The sequence below is a fragment of the Ahaetulla prasina genome, chromosome 2 (genome assembly GCF_028640845.1).
Source record: "Ahaetulla prasina isolate Xishuangbanna chromosome 2, ASM2864084v1, whole genome shotgun sequence".
NCBI classification, from domain to species: Eukaryota; Metazoa; Chordata; class Lepidosauria; order Squamata; family Colubridae; genus Ahaetulla; species Ahaetulla prasina.
In genome coordinates this window covers 220,322,510-220,340,127 of record NC_080540.1, presented here as the reverse complement: position 1 = coordinate 220,340,127, position 17,618 = coordinate 220,322,510, and the positions used below count along the sequence as shown (strand labels likewise).

Here is a 17,618-nt window from a genome sequence, read left to right as displayed (position 1 = left end):
CTGACAGTGTAAATTTAAAAAGGTTGTAAAATTCTTACCAATGATCATGGCTTTTAGAAACCACATATTATTAACTATTTTGGTTTTTAAATGTAGTGTAATTTATATATTTTTTAATTTACTATAATTGCACTCTGCTTTCATGATTGGTCTAGAACCATAAATGAATAATAAATATAATGGAATATTTTTTTCATTTTATAATTTTTTTAAAAAAAAATAAAGATTAAAAAATAATAGAAATAATAAAATAAGGAAGAAAAGGGAACAAAAGAAAGCAAAAAGTGCAAGAAAAGAAATAAAAGATGCAAAAAAGTGGCTTTCGATATTCTTTGCAGAAGTTATAAGCACAGTTATATTTTAACCTTTCTCTAAGGTTACAACATGATACTGAGCTAAAAATCAGAAGTTCATTTTTTTATTTTTATGTAAAAACTCCATAAAAGATTCCCATTTACCAATAAATGTAGATAATGACTTTAATCAAAAAAATTAGTTTATCCATCTGAACAAGATCTGTAAATTTCACCATGCTTACATAGTGCATAGAGTTGGATCTTTCCATCTATGTACATATAAAGCCCACTGCAAATACATAGCAAAAAAGGCTCTAAGAGTTGTAAACCTAATCTTGCGTAGCTTCTTTTCCAAAAACACTACACTACTAACCAGAGCATATAAAACATTTGCTAGACCAATTCTAGAATACAGCTCACCTGTTTGGAACCCTCACCATATCTCTGACATCAATACAATTGAACGTGTCCAGAAATATTTTACAAGAAGAGTTCTCCATTCCTCTGTAAACAACAAAATACCTTATCCCACTAGACTTGAAATCCTGGGCTTGGAAAACTTGGAACTCTGTCGCCTTCGACAAGACCTAAGTTTAACTCATAGAATCATCTATTGTAATGTCCTTCCTGTCAAAGACTACTTCAGCTTTAATTGCAATAATACAAGAGCAACCAATAGATTTAAACTCAATGTCAACCACTTTAATCTAGATTGCAGAAAATATGACTTCTGTAACAGAATCAGTGCTTGGAATACTTTACCTGACTCTGTGGTCTCTTCTTATAATCCTAAAAGCTTTAACCAAAAACTTTCTACTATTGACCTCACCCCATTCCTAAGAGGACCATATGTTTGGGTTTTCTCCCGTGTAAAATTGGAAATGTCTTGGCAACGTTTCGACGAAGTCTCATTCGTCATCTTCAGGCTTCAGCTTCGTGCTTCTGGGAGCAATGTGTGATCGCAGCTGTTTCTTCCTTTTAACTGCTAGTGGTTATATAAGCATATAACTGCTTTATATGCTTATACCTTTATATACTATATAACCTATCTGTATGATAGTTACATATATTGTTGTGACAAAATAAATAAATAAAATAAAATAAATATAACAATTTTGTTGTCGTAATCAACGATCCCTTCCAGCAATTTTGCTATTGACCAAAATGGTAGCTAAGTGAACATGTGTGTGTGTGAGGAGAGAGTGAGTGAGTGAGAGAGTGCAAAGATCGTTCAAATTTTTTTCTTATGAGGTCCTATTCCTGACCTGGTTTTCCCCCTTAATTAGTTGATTACAAACTTCCAGCTACCTCACACTGCTACCAGAACCTGACCAGACTTTAATCATTTTTACACTGGAGGCTTTTGTTGTCAGGTGCAGAAAATTTGATCATAAATGACATAAAGCACATTGATTGGAAAATGATTTTTTTATTCCCATCATATTCGTGAATGGTCACTAACAGAAGAAATTGTTAAACAGGAAGTGGCTGCATGCTACTGAGCAGCACTTAAAACAATTGAACTAGTCTCAGGCAGAAAACTGGTACTAAGGAGATGTACTTGATCTTATGTAATTTTACATTAACAATTCTGTAGCCTTGAAGAACTGATTGAAAGATAAAACTTTGTGCAATGCCATCCAAAGAATTTCATATTTGAACAGAGATTTTAATTAGTTATATAATTCGAATGCCCTGTTTTGACGAATTGAAGTGTATCAACCAGATAGAGTGTTAGATATCATAATTAAAACAAATAATTGATGCATGATTGTTAAATATCTGTTTTCACAAAGTTGGATGCCAATATACTAGCTTGAAAATTCACTGACTTGTGGTAGTAGCACTTGTTTTTTTTCAAGCACATGACTATCTTTGCCTTTGCTTCCCATGTACAGTTCGTTGTTTTTAGGTAGTAAAAATGTTCCAGGTAAACACACAGTAATTGTGTTCCAAGTAATGATTGCAGAGTTACTCCATCTGCTTCCTATACTTTATGGATATTACATTATTTTTCTCTTATTGTCAACTAGGTTGAATTTGTATTGTCTATTTCTAAAGGAAATTGTTAAGAATCTTCACTATGAGTTCCTTCACTCAACTCTATTGTCAAATTTCTGTTAGCTTGACTCATTCAGTATGACCCAAATTCTAAGCATGTGAGCCGTTAATACCATAACCTTTTTTTATTATTGATTTCCAATATCTCTGGCCGTTGCTGCTACAACAATTTTCTTTATCCAGATAATCTCTACCTTGTTTTCAGAGTTGTCTGTAACTATTCTAACGATTTGGCTTTCCAAGTGGCGGCCTTTTAAATCATTCAGATTTTACCATTTCATTGATTTTCTCAACTTTCAGATCTGCAGATCAATAGGTATTTTTGCATTTTTTTTCTTAATTTTGTAGAAAATTCACTTTCTTTACTTGCATTTTCCTAATAACCATCTTCTTCCTCCACTTCGTTTCTCTGTTTTAATATAGGAACCTAATACTAAAGTAATTTAGTATTCTGCTATCCGACAAGTTTACATTCTTTGTTCAGGAGTTTGCTTCTGTTAAAGAATTGTTAGTAACCACAATGCTAAACTTTTCCCTAAGGCAGAATGACATTTTTAGCTTTTATTTGTCTCATTTAATTAAATGAGAGAGATTACACTATTATCAGAAACACATCAAGTCTCAAGTGTGGCACCCCATCTCCAATTTATCATCTTTAAGATTTATTTACTTAGAACAATATTTAGGAGAGCTTCAACAATTTCACTAAATGTAGCAATATCAAGTGCTGAAGCTTTGCTTATTTTTGAACTTCACATTTAAAAGTGATTTATTTCACAGAAAATTGTTTTCTTAAATTTACAGACTTGGAAACACTAAGAATGGAAAAGAGCGTTCAGATCCTCAGCATCTGCGTCAAGAAAATTCTGATGCAGTGTGGAATGAACTGGCATACTTTAAAAAAGAACACAAGAAGCTGTTGATTGAAAAGTGAGTCTTTTTATTTTATTTTAAAATACATATATATTTAGAAATGTGGGGTTGATATGCTTATCTTCTCCTTGTAGGGCCAAACAGAGAATTCCTTTCAGATACCCAAAATTAAATCATCTTTCTCTACCAGAAACAGGGAAGCAAAACATTAGCCTCTTCCTATGCCCTCTCCTTCCCTCCCTCCTTCCCTGCGTATCCCACCCTTAAATCAGTGACAATAAGTTTGCTAGCACTAAATGAAACAGTATTGCATGAGCTAGGGATTGTGTTAATTAATGTGGCTCTCATCTGTTGGAGGTGTCGCTCTTCATTAGCCTGTATTTTACACACTGCCGTGCTTCATTTTTGGAATGAGGTGGTAAGGGGATAACCTAGCCAGCCATCCTTGTTTGATCTCCTTGATACATACGCAATGCAGAATGCCTCAGCTCTCTTGGTTCCTTGCCCTGTCCTACTAATCCCAGCTGAGCTCATTATGGTGTAGCCTTGCTGCTACTCTTGGAGCCAGAGCTGTCCAAGCTAATTACTGGTAGCAGCAAAGCCGCCTGTTAAGGGTCTGGAGTAGATCTGCTAACATGGGCCTTCAGAGTGACCTGCAAAAAGCACGGAGGAGTTGCTCTCTTTCTTGCTGTGCACAGCCTGTCCTTCGGGTTTAGTGCTGATCCCTTTCACAGCTCTTTTAGCTGCGGTAAGGGTAAAACTTGGTGAAGGAATTCTTACTTTAGAAAACATCCAGTTTGCTTCTTTGATCTTATAATTCATAGACGATTATATTCACCCTGGTAAAGTAAGAAGTTTCCCTTTCATACTAGACAAAAGGAAGTTGGTTGGCATTGCATAATTAGCCTTTTAATGATGTTTTAAAATGTCCTTTGTCAAGTTGATTTTGTAATTTAGCGATGAGCATGCTTGAAACTCGGAACAGTTTTCTGTTCTTTTGAGACATCCGTGTAATGCTCAGGCTTGTGCCTGCATTTTTAAAGCAATCAGAATATTAGCACAATGGTGGAATTTTAAAGATTGCTATTCATTTGGCTGTTAGAACTACCATAATAAAATCAATTTCACAAAATCATATGGTTTACTTTTGTGTCAGTTATGACAATAAGAATTCTGTTGGAAAAGATAGTGTTTTCCAGAATTGTGAACATGAATCTCCAAATTCCAAGTAAACATAACATAACTGTCTTGGGAATTTTGAAAGTTGGTCTTAAGATATCTGGAGAGCATCTTATTGGTATATCTAATCTTCAACAATGTAGCTGCTATTGGGATCCTCTCTAGGGAAATTCTGAATACCCCACAATTAAAAATACAGTGCTTTTTCAAACTTCTGAAATTATTTTTACTCAATAAATAAATAACAATTTTGACCACAAAATCATGGTATGGCAGAGTCAATGTGAATATTCTATACTGGCAATATGTTTTGGACAGTGCATTATTCTGATATTTTTTTTGAGATCATGCTCAGAAACAAAGCACTGTTGAACAATGCAGAATTGATTGAAACCTGGATGTTGTTGGAAAAAGCACAAGGAAGTTTATAATGAAAATTGCTGAATTATTATTTCTATTAATATAAGAAGGTAAAATCACACTTGCCAGTTCTTTGACTTGTGTTGGCCGTCAATTGCACTGAATTCTTCCCAAAAATGTAGGATGTCATAATGTATTGGGATATTAAGGTAGTTCTTGACTTATTATCATAATTGGTCAGCAGGTTCTGACCAGTTCTGGAGAACCGGTAGTGGAAATTTTGAGTAGTTCGGAGAACCAGTAGTAAAAATTCTGACTAGCCCCACCCCATCTATTCTCTGCCTCCCAAGCCCCAGCTAATCGGGAGGAAATGCGGATTTTGCAGTAATCTTCCCCTGGATTGGGGACGGAATGGAGATTTTGCAGTATTTTTCCCCTGCCACGCCCACCAAGCCACGCCCACAAAACCAGCAGTAAAATTTTTTGAAACCCATTACTAATTAGGTGGTTATTTAGTCACCAGACAGGGCGCTGAGGAAAGATCATGACCTTGGTTTTGGAGTAATTAAATACATATTTTTTACAAATGTTCCAGTGAATCATTTTGACCACAGTGTTATGTCATTGTTTATAATCAGTTTGTGTGATCCTCTTGTACGAGCTGAAAAAATGTTCTTGCTTGTTTTTCTGCTTCTTACCTATAACCCTATACTTTGAATCATTGATGATTTTTCAATTCTGGCCTTAACAGCGTTAGTTTGAACAACTTGCTTTTGACTAACCAAAATCAAACCTTCAGTTTCTTTTTTTTTTTAATATTCCATTTGTAAGCCATTGCCAAGTTTTTATCTTTATCCATTTTCCTCCTGGATATTTTGTAAATTTGAGCAAGTAATGCTTTTCCTTGCAGTATTCCAGTTTTGTTTTTATTACATATTTCTATATTCACATTTCATTTTCTATATATTCAGTAAATTCCATTTTTATTGGAACTTTTCCAGGGCTTGTTCTTGGCTGTCTCTTACATAATCAGCCAATGCATGTTTTTCTTCTTTGACAGTTTTTTGACATGAAGTTAATCTTTACCTCCATTTCTTTGGGGCAACTATAAATCTCAATATCATGAGGGCATGGGTCTGCAACCTTAAACACTCAGAGAGCCAATTGGACCCGTTTCCCATAGAAAAGAAAACAGCGGGAGCCACAAAACCTGGTGGGCATGGCCAACTCAACATCATTCCCATCCAATCCCATGACCTCCCCACCCAGCCATGCCTATCCAGATTTTATGGCTCAGTGTTTTTTGTGGGAAATGGGTCTTTCTCTCTCTCTCTCTTTCTCTCTCTCCCTTCCCCTCCCTCCCATTTCTATTTTTCTCTTTTTTGTCTCCCTCCCTCTCTCTTTCTTTTCTTTCTTTTTCTTCCCCTCCTCTCTCTCATTTGTTTCCCTCTCTCTGATTCTCTTCCCCTTCTCTCTCTCATTTGTTTCTCTTGCTTTTCTTTCTTTCTCTCCTCTCTCTCTCATTTGTTTCTCTCTTTTTCCTCTCTCATTCTGTTCCCTTTATCATTTTCTCATTTCTCTCTCTCTCCCCCATTTCTATTTTTCTCTTTTTCCTCTCCCTCCCTCCCTCTCTTTCTTTCTTTCCCTCCCCTCTTCTCTCATTTCTTTCCCTCTCTTTTCCCTCTCTTTTCCCTCTCTCTCATTCTCTCTCTCCATCATTTTATTATTTCTCTGTATCTTTCTCTTTTTCTCCCCTTTTCTCTTTCTCTCTCCTCACTGAACATCACATGTCCATCCTGGGGATCAGGCTTGGAGAAAGCTGGAGCGCCCTCGCCAAAGACACTTGCCTGTCAGCAGCTAAATGCACTTTCGCTGTGCTTTGCCGAACCCGGCCATTCACTTGAGCATGGTATCCCTGCTCATGCTCACCCACCCGGCCCCGCAACAACTGGCCAGGGGGTTGCATGAGAAGGAGGAGAGTTACTGGTTCTTTTTTTTTTTTTTAAGTTTTATTTTTACAATCATATCAAATAATTCATCCAATGTACAGTTATATACAATTAGTCGGGCTTGCCCAGTCACCACCCCCCTTTTTAACACTCTTCCCTCTTCTACCTTCTTTTACTTTCCAAACCTTCCTCTCCTTCTCTTATCTACATCCTCTCCTCCCTCCACCCTACACTCCTTCTCCCTCTTCTACCCCTCTTCCTTCCTCTTCTCCTCTTTCCTACCTCCTACTCTCTTTTCTCCTCCCCACCGTTCTAAAATGGTAACTGGGCAGACCCGACCCTACATTAATTATATTTATACATCTTCAATAATCCCTGTACATTAACCATCACTCCATCTCTACCTCAAACCCCCGTTCCCTCCCCATTACCCCCACCCCCGCACCCCGACTTCCCAGAACAAAATGCAGGGTATCAAAACTAACAATCATAATCCAAAATAATTCCTAAATTATAATCTCTAGTCACTCCACACTTAATCACACTCTCAATTCCCCTCTCCTTCAGAAATATATCTAATACAAAATATTTCCTAAATTTACTCATATGCTATTCGATATTTTTTTATCTGATACTTGAGTTACTGGTTCTTTTTGATGCATCTACAGTATTTGCTGTCTGACTTTTTGCAGACACTACTAGAAAGATTATAAATTACTATATTTTCCATGAAGATTTTGAACAATCAATGGTCACTACTGAAAAAAATAGTGCCTATATTTTTTTGATAATGCTTGGAGATTTCCGTAGCACCTGCTAATGCTTTATCTCAGATGGATTTATCCAACTTGAACTTTGATCACTATTTTGAATGAAAAGCAGCATGATACTATTATCTAATGAGGTTTTTCAAAGATTTTCCCCCATCATTCATGGATAAAAAAAAACCCCTAAATGCACTAACCTAAATTTAGGATTTCTCCAAACTACATTTTAACTATGGAATAATTTTTTTAAAAAAATTGAGCAACGGACCAATGTGTACACTCAAATAGAATGACAGTTACATCTAAACGGGATTTTGCTCATGCTTGCCTTGGGCACCCAAAGTCTGGTAAATAAAGTCCATTAAATCAGGAGTATATTGTACTCTTACTCTACTAATCAACAATTCCTTCTTTGCCATAGGATAACATAATTTTAACATCATTTTGGCCTTATTTGTTCTAAATTTTTTCCATAGCTATAACAGATCATATACTCTAAAACAGCAATTTAGAGACTCTTTATATATGTGTGTATGTGCGTGTGTGTGTGTACCTTTGTTCTGAGAACAGTATCTTAGATGCTTATTTATGTTTCAGAACTACTATCTTCAGTATTACAGCAATTATAAATAAGTTTTTCCCTGTGCAGAATTCCTTCAAAACTGAAATTGCCATATCTTTGGCATCTATATATTCTGAAATAAGTATTAGTTTTGTACTGTATTGTGCCTATTTTGAGAAGTGTTAAGGCCAGGGAGCATTCTTAATAAACCACTGTGTACTTACATCCTTTTTGTAGCTACTGAGCCCTTTCAAAAGGTATGTGGTTCTAATTCCCATTCCAGGGAAGATTTGCTATAAAACAAATGCCTTTTATGATCACTCAATATCATATCTCAAGATGCTACGTCCCAACATGGAGGAAGAGGAAGCCTATTTTCTTTCAATAAACACCCGAAAAGTTCACATTCACAGTTCTGATTCTGAACAAATTTTTCTCTCCCTATTTTCTTGTCTCACTTGGCTTTATAATGCTCATATAATTTATATAATAATGTCTATAGTTAATTAAAAATACTGGAAACAGCACCATTCTTTTGTGTTTGTGCCCGTATGTAAAAAGAGAGAGAAAGAGAGCGTCTTCTTAGTAGGTTGTTATTTGAGGTCATAAATGCAAATAATATGACCATTATAATATTTTCATTTGATGAATCATGCTTCTATGCCCAGTTATCATCTCTCTTAAGGCCATTTTCATACTTTGTCCCTGCATTCAAGCAGTGCTACCTATCATGAAGCAAGGAGAAAATCAATTCATATCTGATGTAATAAAAATGATGTTAAGTAACAAGATCCAAGAAATGCAAACAGTAAAAAAAGTGATTGGTTTCGTTTATGAGGCATCTTATTTTCCTTGGGAAGGACAGGGAAGATCAGTTTACCAAATGAGAAGAGACAAAGCATTCCTTAATCATTTCTCTTCAACCATATCATGTTTCTCCCAATCATTGTTCCAAGAATACAGAGGGGAAAAATGTGAGCATTATTATTAAATAATTATATCAATTCTACTTTCAAAATTAAAATTCTGCCAAAATCCTTTCTGTTGCTAGCTGTTGCTTTCATTTATCTCAAGGCTTACACACGTCCATTTACTTAAGCATGATTTTGAAGGAAAGCTGCTATGATGAGCTTGGAATTTTAATTTGGAAGAAAATGCAGAATGGAAAGGGAGCTTTTCTATTATTACATCTTCTAGCTGATGTTCAATATGAAAAATGTTTGGGACTGGAGAAGGAAAACTGCTGTTGCTCCGTTTGATTTTGTAATTTTGTTGTGCTTTTCGATTTGCCAAACGTTCCTGTGGGTGTGGTGTGTATTGGGTGTGCCATGAAAGAGTTTATATACAAAGAGGAAATTGTTATCTAAATGCAAAATAGCTCACAGAGATTACAAAAAACAGGTATGATATTGATTTTTAAATAATTTTAACTACCACTAAACAGCAAGAGATTTTGAGTTATTGTATGTCTGCTACTTAGCCTTAAGTGGACTAAGGCATAATGCAGAGTAACCCCAAAGGATTGAGTAATATTTTTCACATAGAATTTGTGGTTATGAGGACTTACTAATATAATTTATTAATAATTCACTCAAAGGGAACTTAGTTTGAATGCTAAACTAACAATAAAATGTAAACTCTCCTTCTGTGCTATACTGGAGAAGTTTCAAGGTAGTTTGGAACTACATTGCTCTGACATCAGGTGAGCATCTTGCTCTAACAATGATTAATTACAGTACAATATTAAAGCACCAGTGAGAAATAAGTATTAGTTTTGTACTGTATTGTGCCTATTTTGAGAAGTGTTAAGGCCAGGGAGCATTCTTAATAAACCACTGTGTACTTACATCCTTTTTGTAGCTACTGAGCCCTTTCAAAAGGTATGTGGTTCTAATTCCCATTCCAGGGAAGATTTGCTATAAAACAAATGCCTTTTATGATCACTCAATATCATATCTCAAGATGCTACGTCCCAACATGGAGGAAGAGGAAGCCTATTTTCTTTCAATAAACACCCGAAAAGTTCACATTCACAGTTCTGATTCTGAACAAATTTTTCTCTCCTATTTTCTTTCAATAAACACCGAAAAGTTCATATTCACAGTTCTGATTCTGAACAAATTTTTCTCCCTATTTTCTTGTCTCACTTGGCTTTATAATGCTCATATAATTTATTAATAATTCACTCAAAGGGAACTTAGTTTGAATGCTAAACTAACAATAAAATGTAAACTCTCCTTCTGTGCAATACTGGAGAAGTTTCAAGGTAGTTTGGAACTACATTGCTCTGACATCAGGTGAGCATCTTGCTCTAACAATGATTGCTTTCCATACTGCCATCATCATACAGTATGCCGAGAATAGTATATTTCAATAGGATTTTAAGAGGTAATACAGTCAATCTCCAGATATGTTTCATGCAGAGTTAAGTTCAATTCTTTTGTTATTCTACCTCATAGTCATACAGTGAACCATGAAAAATCAGGCCCCTATTGGATTTCTCATTAATTAATTTACTTTGAAAAAAAAATATTGTTTATAACCTGCTGTAGTTTATTCATCCCATTCCTAAATTTTCATTCACTGACCAGCAAACATAGGAGGAGAAAGAGGATGTTAAAGCTATCAAACAGACCAAAACGCTGTTCTGTAACAATGATTGCTTTCCATACTGCCATCATCATACAGTATGCCGAGAATAGTATATTTCAATAGGATTTTAAGAGGTAATACAGTCAATCTCCAGATATGTTTCATGCAGAGTTAAGTTCAATTCTTTTGTTATTCTACCTCATAGTCATACAGTGAACCATGAAAAATCAGGCCCCTATTGGATTTCTCATTAATTAATTTACTTTGGAAAAAAAATATTGTTTATAACCTGCTGTAGTTTATTCATCCCATTCCTAAATTTTCATTCACTGACCAGCAAACATAGGAGGAGAAAGAGGATGTTAAAGCTATCAAACAGACCAAAATGCTGTTCTGTAACAATGATTAATTACAGTACAATATTAAAGCACCAGTGAGAAATAAGTATGCATCTTCAGTCATTTTATTTGATCCAAAAATTAAATTGCTTAAAACAATCTATAGGAATATAGACCCCAAAACTCAGAACAATTGCTCACATCTCATTTAAAAATGAAAGAAAGAAAGAAATGTATGTAGAAAATCTCAAGTATATAATCTTAAATACAATGTGTCATTGGTCTTTTTTCTTGATAATATACCCATATCTGTCTGCTGAAACATAAGGAAAAATCTTATGCATAAACAAGGAAAAAGGAAGCAGCTTGAATGGTCATTAGTCATGAAAAAATGCTTTTATTCGGGTGCTGTATACTGTAAGGAACCTGAGCAGACCACTGCCCTTAGTTATTTAGAATTATGTGTTTAAATAAATGTCCTGTTTGTTAACTAATATGTTTTCATATCCATCACCTCTTTAAATTATGGGCACGATAATAACCTTCAAATCTGTACAACAAAAATATGGGATTCAACGCTCCCTTATTCCCTGCCTTTAGAATCATTCATCTCAGCAGGGAAAATAATAAGCAAACCACAACGGATTAAGAAGATAACTTCATTTATCCTACTGTATATCTTGAATGATAAGCCGGTCAGTTTGCCCCAGCTTTTATTTGTTTTTAAATTCAACGAGCTATAATTTACAAAGGCTATTAAGCAAGCTCATTTAGCAAACACTAGAATATGTTGATCCTGGACTAGCTGATTATAATCAAAATGAAATCACTTTGAGATAGCCCAAATTAACCAAGGTTTTCATTACATCATTTTCAGAAATGTAAACAAGGCTTAAAAAAAAATCAAAGTATGGTTATACCATTCTGTTGTTATTGACATTCTTTCGATAATCTTATCCCCAGTGTATGCGATAGGCCCTATAAGGTTTTGTTTTTTGAGGGGGTGGGTTGCTTTCTTACATAGTAGAGATCAAAACCTGCTCCAAGGTTTGTTCTGTCTTTCTAATGCTGTCAGTTGATGAGCATCTTTGGAAATATCATGTTTTGTCCTTGTTGCAAAAAGATGCACCTGATTGTTGGATGAGCAAAGGGATTTTTTTTTTTTTTGGTCATGCTTATATTTGATTGTTGAAAAATCATGTCTGGTTCAAGATAATTCCAGATTATATAGTCTTAAAACCCTGGGTGGATTTCATAAACGTATACTGAGCTATGCCATCCTTTAGTAGTAGTCTTTCTTTAACGACACCCTCATTTAATAACTGTTCTCAGTGATGAAAGAGTAATTTTGCAACAGTCCTCAAAAGTATTACCTGAGTTTGCAGGTTTGTGAAGCAAAGGAAAGCTGAAATAAGAGTATAACCACAGTCATGATTAATGGCAACTTCACTTAACAACCAATTTATCTGTCCAAACTATGGTCACTAAATGAAAAGTACCTGCAATTTATGACATTTGTAGTGACTATTGATATCTTTCTGGAATAAAAGGGCAAAAAATGCAATAATATTATGAAGATTCATTGAAGAAACAGAGTTCTGTTTTTAGCTATCTTAGAAAGGTGTTTTCTATTAACACTTCTATATTGCGTAACTTTTACTTATAGAATAGAATAGAATAGAATAGAATAGAATAGAATAGAATAGAATAGAATAGAATAGAATAGAATATTTTATTGGCCAAGTGTGATTGGAGAGACAAGGAATTTGTCTTGGTGCATATGCTCTTGTGTACATAAAAGAAAAGATACGTTCATCAAGGTACAACATTTACAACACAAATGATGGTCAATATATCAATTATATCAGAATGTATGAGAAACTCATTGATCTGAATTAGAAATTGCTAGAACATAATACCATAATTTTATGGTAGCTAAGCAGGTTTTTGTTTTGTTTTTTGGCTATTAGTATGCAACTACACCTTTTAAGACTCATGGTGGTCTAGAATATACTAAAATATAATTAAAATTTTCAGAGTATAACAAAATATTAAAGAAAAAATATTTGATAAGAATAATTATAGAACCCCATAATAGAAAATATACAATGACAATTTGCCATTCTCTATAAGCCCCCTGCTTTATATTTAAAAGCTTCCAAAAGGTAATTAGTAAAGGGATCAGCCTGATCACTAAAGAGAAAATGTTCATAATGTAGAGGCTGCAAAGCAAAATAGCATTTTGGACCACAGCACTCCACACTGTGAAACTTGGGTATCAGAAAGGGTGCAACCCCTCTATCTAGATCCCAACACAGATCTAAACCAGCAGAACCAATGCAGTTTTCACATGAAGTGAGAGCCTGATTTAAAAAAATACAGATAATCTGTTTCCTCTGGGTTGCTCTGAAATTAATTCTCAACCATGGCTTCAATAGTCTTCCCTAAAAGGGAAATATTGAAGACAGAGTGATAGTTTATGTAACATCAAAGGAAGGCTTTGTAATAAGAAAGTGCATCAAAGGTTCCTTCAAGGATATCTCCTCCCAGTTTGAGACGTGGGATCCACAACATGCCTCTCCTGCTGGACCTGCTGGGACAGGTAGATGTAATCAGGGAGAGGCGGTCCTTCAGATAACCAGACCCCCATGCCATGTACGGCTTTAAAGATCAAAACCAGCACCTTGAATTGGACCCAGAAGCAAACTGGTAACCACTGCAGTTTACAGAGCAGAGGTGTAATGTGTGACCTATGGGCATGCATAACTGCCCTTGCCAGATCCTTTTGCATGGGCTGAAAGTTCCAGATACCCTTCAAGGATATGACCAGGATGTGAGTAACTGTAAGCAGAGCTTCACATTCCAGGAATGCATAACATGAACTTGTGCAAAGGCCCTCCTCGACATCTGCTTGAGTAAGAGTCGTGAGTCCAGAAAGAACCCTAGATTTTGCACTGAGTCTGTTTGAGACAGATATCCCATTCAATACCAAAGATCTAAAATCCATAGATTCAGAAGGCCCTAAAACCTTCTCAGTCTTGTCAAGGTTCAGTTGGAGCCTGTTGTTCCCATTCCAAACCCCCACAGCTCTAGGCACTGGACCAGGACATCAACAGCATCTCTTAGGTTGCCAGAGATAGAGAGGTACAATTAAATATCTTCATATACTGATTATAACCCACCCCATGGCAAATTACAATCTTTTTTTTGATTGGGAAGTACTTTTTCCAATCCAAGCTTTTACTCAAGCTTGACTAAAACTTGACTAAATTTATGATTTTAACTATTGTGATACATTGTATATGGAGCCACCTTGAAGATCACTCAGAATCTATTGGAATTTGAAATGAGTTATCGGTGCTTCCTGTTCTCTCATGTACCTTTCATGTATTTTTCAGAGTATAAGACACACTTCCGCCCCCCCCGCCCCCCCCAAAAAAGTGGGTGAAAATTGTGGTGCATCTTATATTCCAAATGTTGCATCAGTCATACCTGGGGGGAGGAGAGGAGAGAGTTGGGACGGCAGCAACAGGCAGCTGATAGGCGGTATTCTGGGAGGCTGATCCAACCTCCAATTGGAGAGGTGGGATTCAACCAGTTCGGCCGAACCTTTCGTTAAAGTGTGGAGAATCAGCTGATCCCACCACTGCCTGCCCTGTTCATTGAGCAGTTCACTGAGGACACTCTGCAGCACCATCTGCTGCCTGCTGCCCTGCTGCCGGGCCTGCCGCCCTGCCAGGCCTGTTGCCCTGCTGCCATCTCCTGCCCTGTTTCCCCACCGGGTCTGCCGCACCACCTGTCACCCCACCGCACTTGCCACCACCTACCATCCCGTTGCACTGCCGGGCCTTCTACTACCTGCCACACTTCCTGGACTGCTGTACCGTTTGAACTGCGTGAACTATGAGCCCAGAGACACAGAGAGAGGTATGGGTTGTCTTCCAGTGCCGGAGAGGGCGGGCAAGGATTAGGATTAGGGTTAGAATTATTGGGGCGCACGTAGTGAAACAGGGCTCCTCTTGCCGTCCATTTTCCCTCCCATCACTGGGCATGGCATGGCTTCCTGTTCCACCGCAGCCATCGATGCAATTTGGGAGTGGCAGACTGTGTTTTCTTAGCAGGGGCAGGCATGCTAGAGCCTGCCTGTTTACCTTTGTAAAGATAACATGGCTAGATTTTTGGGGAGGGGAGGAAAAGAATCACCAATGTCCTAAAATTCTCATCTTGCTATTGTTGGTTTAGGACAGGGGCGTAATGAGCTAGTGTGGCATGTACTGTATATGGTATACCAGTATCTTGTATATGAATGTATGAGCATGATTTCAACTACAGTGCTCTGTATTGTTATAAAGGACGCATTACTGTTCTTTCTTGCAAAAAAAAATACTATGGTACCTCCTGACGCTACACACTGGTACAAGGATGTCAAAGCAGAAAAGGCAAGCATATAAAATTTCTTTTAAACTGAAAGCAATGAAATATGTTGAGGAACATGGAAAGAGAGCAGCGGAGAAACATTTTGGACCACTTCTAATTGAAAAAATGATAAGAGAGTGGAGGAAACAGGTGGATCAGCTGCAAAAAGTAAAAGATAAAAGCAAGTACAACATTTATGGGCTTTCTGCAAAGTGGCCACAATTAGAGGTGGACATGAAAGACTGGATCACACGTCACCAGAGTAATGGCTTCTCAATTTCCACAAAAATGGTAATACATGAAGCCAAATGCATTGCTGTACAGAAAGGCATTCAGGATTTTACTGGATCACCATCATGGTGCTTCAGATTTATGAGGCGATATGGCCTTGCTATGCACACCAAAACTAGAATTGTGCAAAAAATGCCAAAAGAGTGGGAATTTAAGATTCTGTCTTTTCATACATTTGTAATAGACACTAAGAAGAAAAATAATTTTGAAATTGGCCAGATTGGGAATATGGATGAGATCCTGCTAACCTTTGATGTGCCATCTAATAAGACTGTTGATCTGAAAGGTGCCAAAAGCATAACCGTGAAAACCTCAGGACATGAGAAAACATATTACACGGTTGTGTTGTCCTGTTGTACAGATGGCACCAAATTGCCACCGATGTTAATATTCAGAAAGTGAATATGAAGAAGTGATTCCAAAAGGTGTTGTTGTGCATGTCCATGAGAAAGGATGGATGGACGAAAATGGAATGAGAGTATGGGTTGAAAAAGTGTGGTCCAAACATCCTGGAGGGCTTCTGAAAAAAACTGCTTTATTATTGCTCAATCAGTTTAGAGCACATATTAGCGAAACCATAAAGAAAAGATTCAAAGAAGTGAAGATTCATCTAGCTGTAATTCCTGGGGGTCTTATTAGCCAGTTGCAACCTCTTGACATTTCCATCAACAAACCATTTAAAATCTATATGCGAGAAGACTTGGACTTTACTTGGACTTCAGTAAAGCATTTGATAAAGTAGACCATAACCTACTACTAGATAAAGTAGAAAAATGTGGGTTAGACAGCAGCACCACCAGATGGATTCGTAATTGGCTGACCAACCGCACTCAACGTGTAGTCCTCAACGGAACTACATCCACATTGAGGGAAGTATGCAGTGGAGTACCCCAAGGCTCTGTTTTAGGCCCAGTACTCTTCAACATCTTCATCAATGACTTGGACGAGGGGATAGATGGGGAACTCATCAAATTTGCAGATGACACCAAGCTGGCAGGAATAGCCAACACTCCAGAAGATAGGCTCAAGTTACAGAAAGATCTTGACAGACTTGAACATTGGGCGCTATCTAACAAAATGAAATTCAACAGTGAAAAAAGTAAGGTTCTACATTTAGGCAAAAAAAACAAAATGCACCAGTACCGTATATGTGGTACCTTGCTCAATAGTAGTACCTGTGAGAGGGATCTTGGAGTCCTAGTGGATAACCATTTAGATATGAGCCAGCAGTGTGCAGCAGCTGTTAAAAAGCCAACACAGTTCTGGGCTGCATAAACAGAGGATAGAATCAAGATCACGTGAAGTGTTAGTACCACTTTATAATGCCTTGGTAAGGCCACACTTGGAATATTGCATCCAGTTTTGGTCGCCACGATGTAAAAAGATGTTGAGACTCTAGAAAGAGTGCAGAGAAGAGCAACAAAGATGATTAGGGGACTGGAGGATAAAACATATGAAGAACGGTTGCAGGAACTGGGTATGTCTAGTTTAACAAAAAGAAGGACTAGGGGAGACATGATAGCTGTGTTCCAATATCTCAGGGGCTGCCACAAAGAAGAGGGAGTCGGGCTGTTCTCCAAAGCACCTGAGGGTAGAACAAGAAGCAATGGGTGGAAACTGATCAAAGAAAGAAGCAGCTTAGAACTAAGGAGAAATTTCCTGACAGTTAGAACAATTAATAAGTGGAACGACTTGCCTTCAGAAGTTGTGAATGCTCCAACACTGGAAATTTTTAAGAAAATGTTGGATAACCATCTTCCTGCCTGGGCAGGGGGTTGGACTAGAAGACCTCCAAGGTCCCTTCCAACTCTGATGTTATGTTATGTTATGTTAAGAGTGGAACAAATGGATGGCTGCTAGTAATTATGATCTGACACCTACTGGACGAATGAGGAGGCCCACTATCACTCAAGTTTGTGAATGGGTGAAAACAT

General features: G+C 37.0%; 1 protein-coding gene across 1 annotated transcript in view; it reads left to right on the top strand.

Annotated features, from left to right (window-relative positions):
• CNTLN (centlein) overlaps window positions 1–17,618 on the top strand; it is a 236,370-nt gene that overhangs the window by 114,115 nt on the left and 104,637 nt on the right. The window contains exon 12 of the mRNA XM_058168055.1: window positions 3,162–3,287. Coding sequence (XP_058024038.1) covers window positions 3,162–3,287 — 126 coding nt within the window. The remainder of the gene's footprint in view (window positions 1–3,161; window positions 3,288–17,618) is intronic.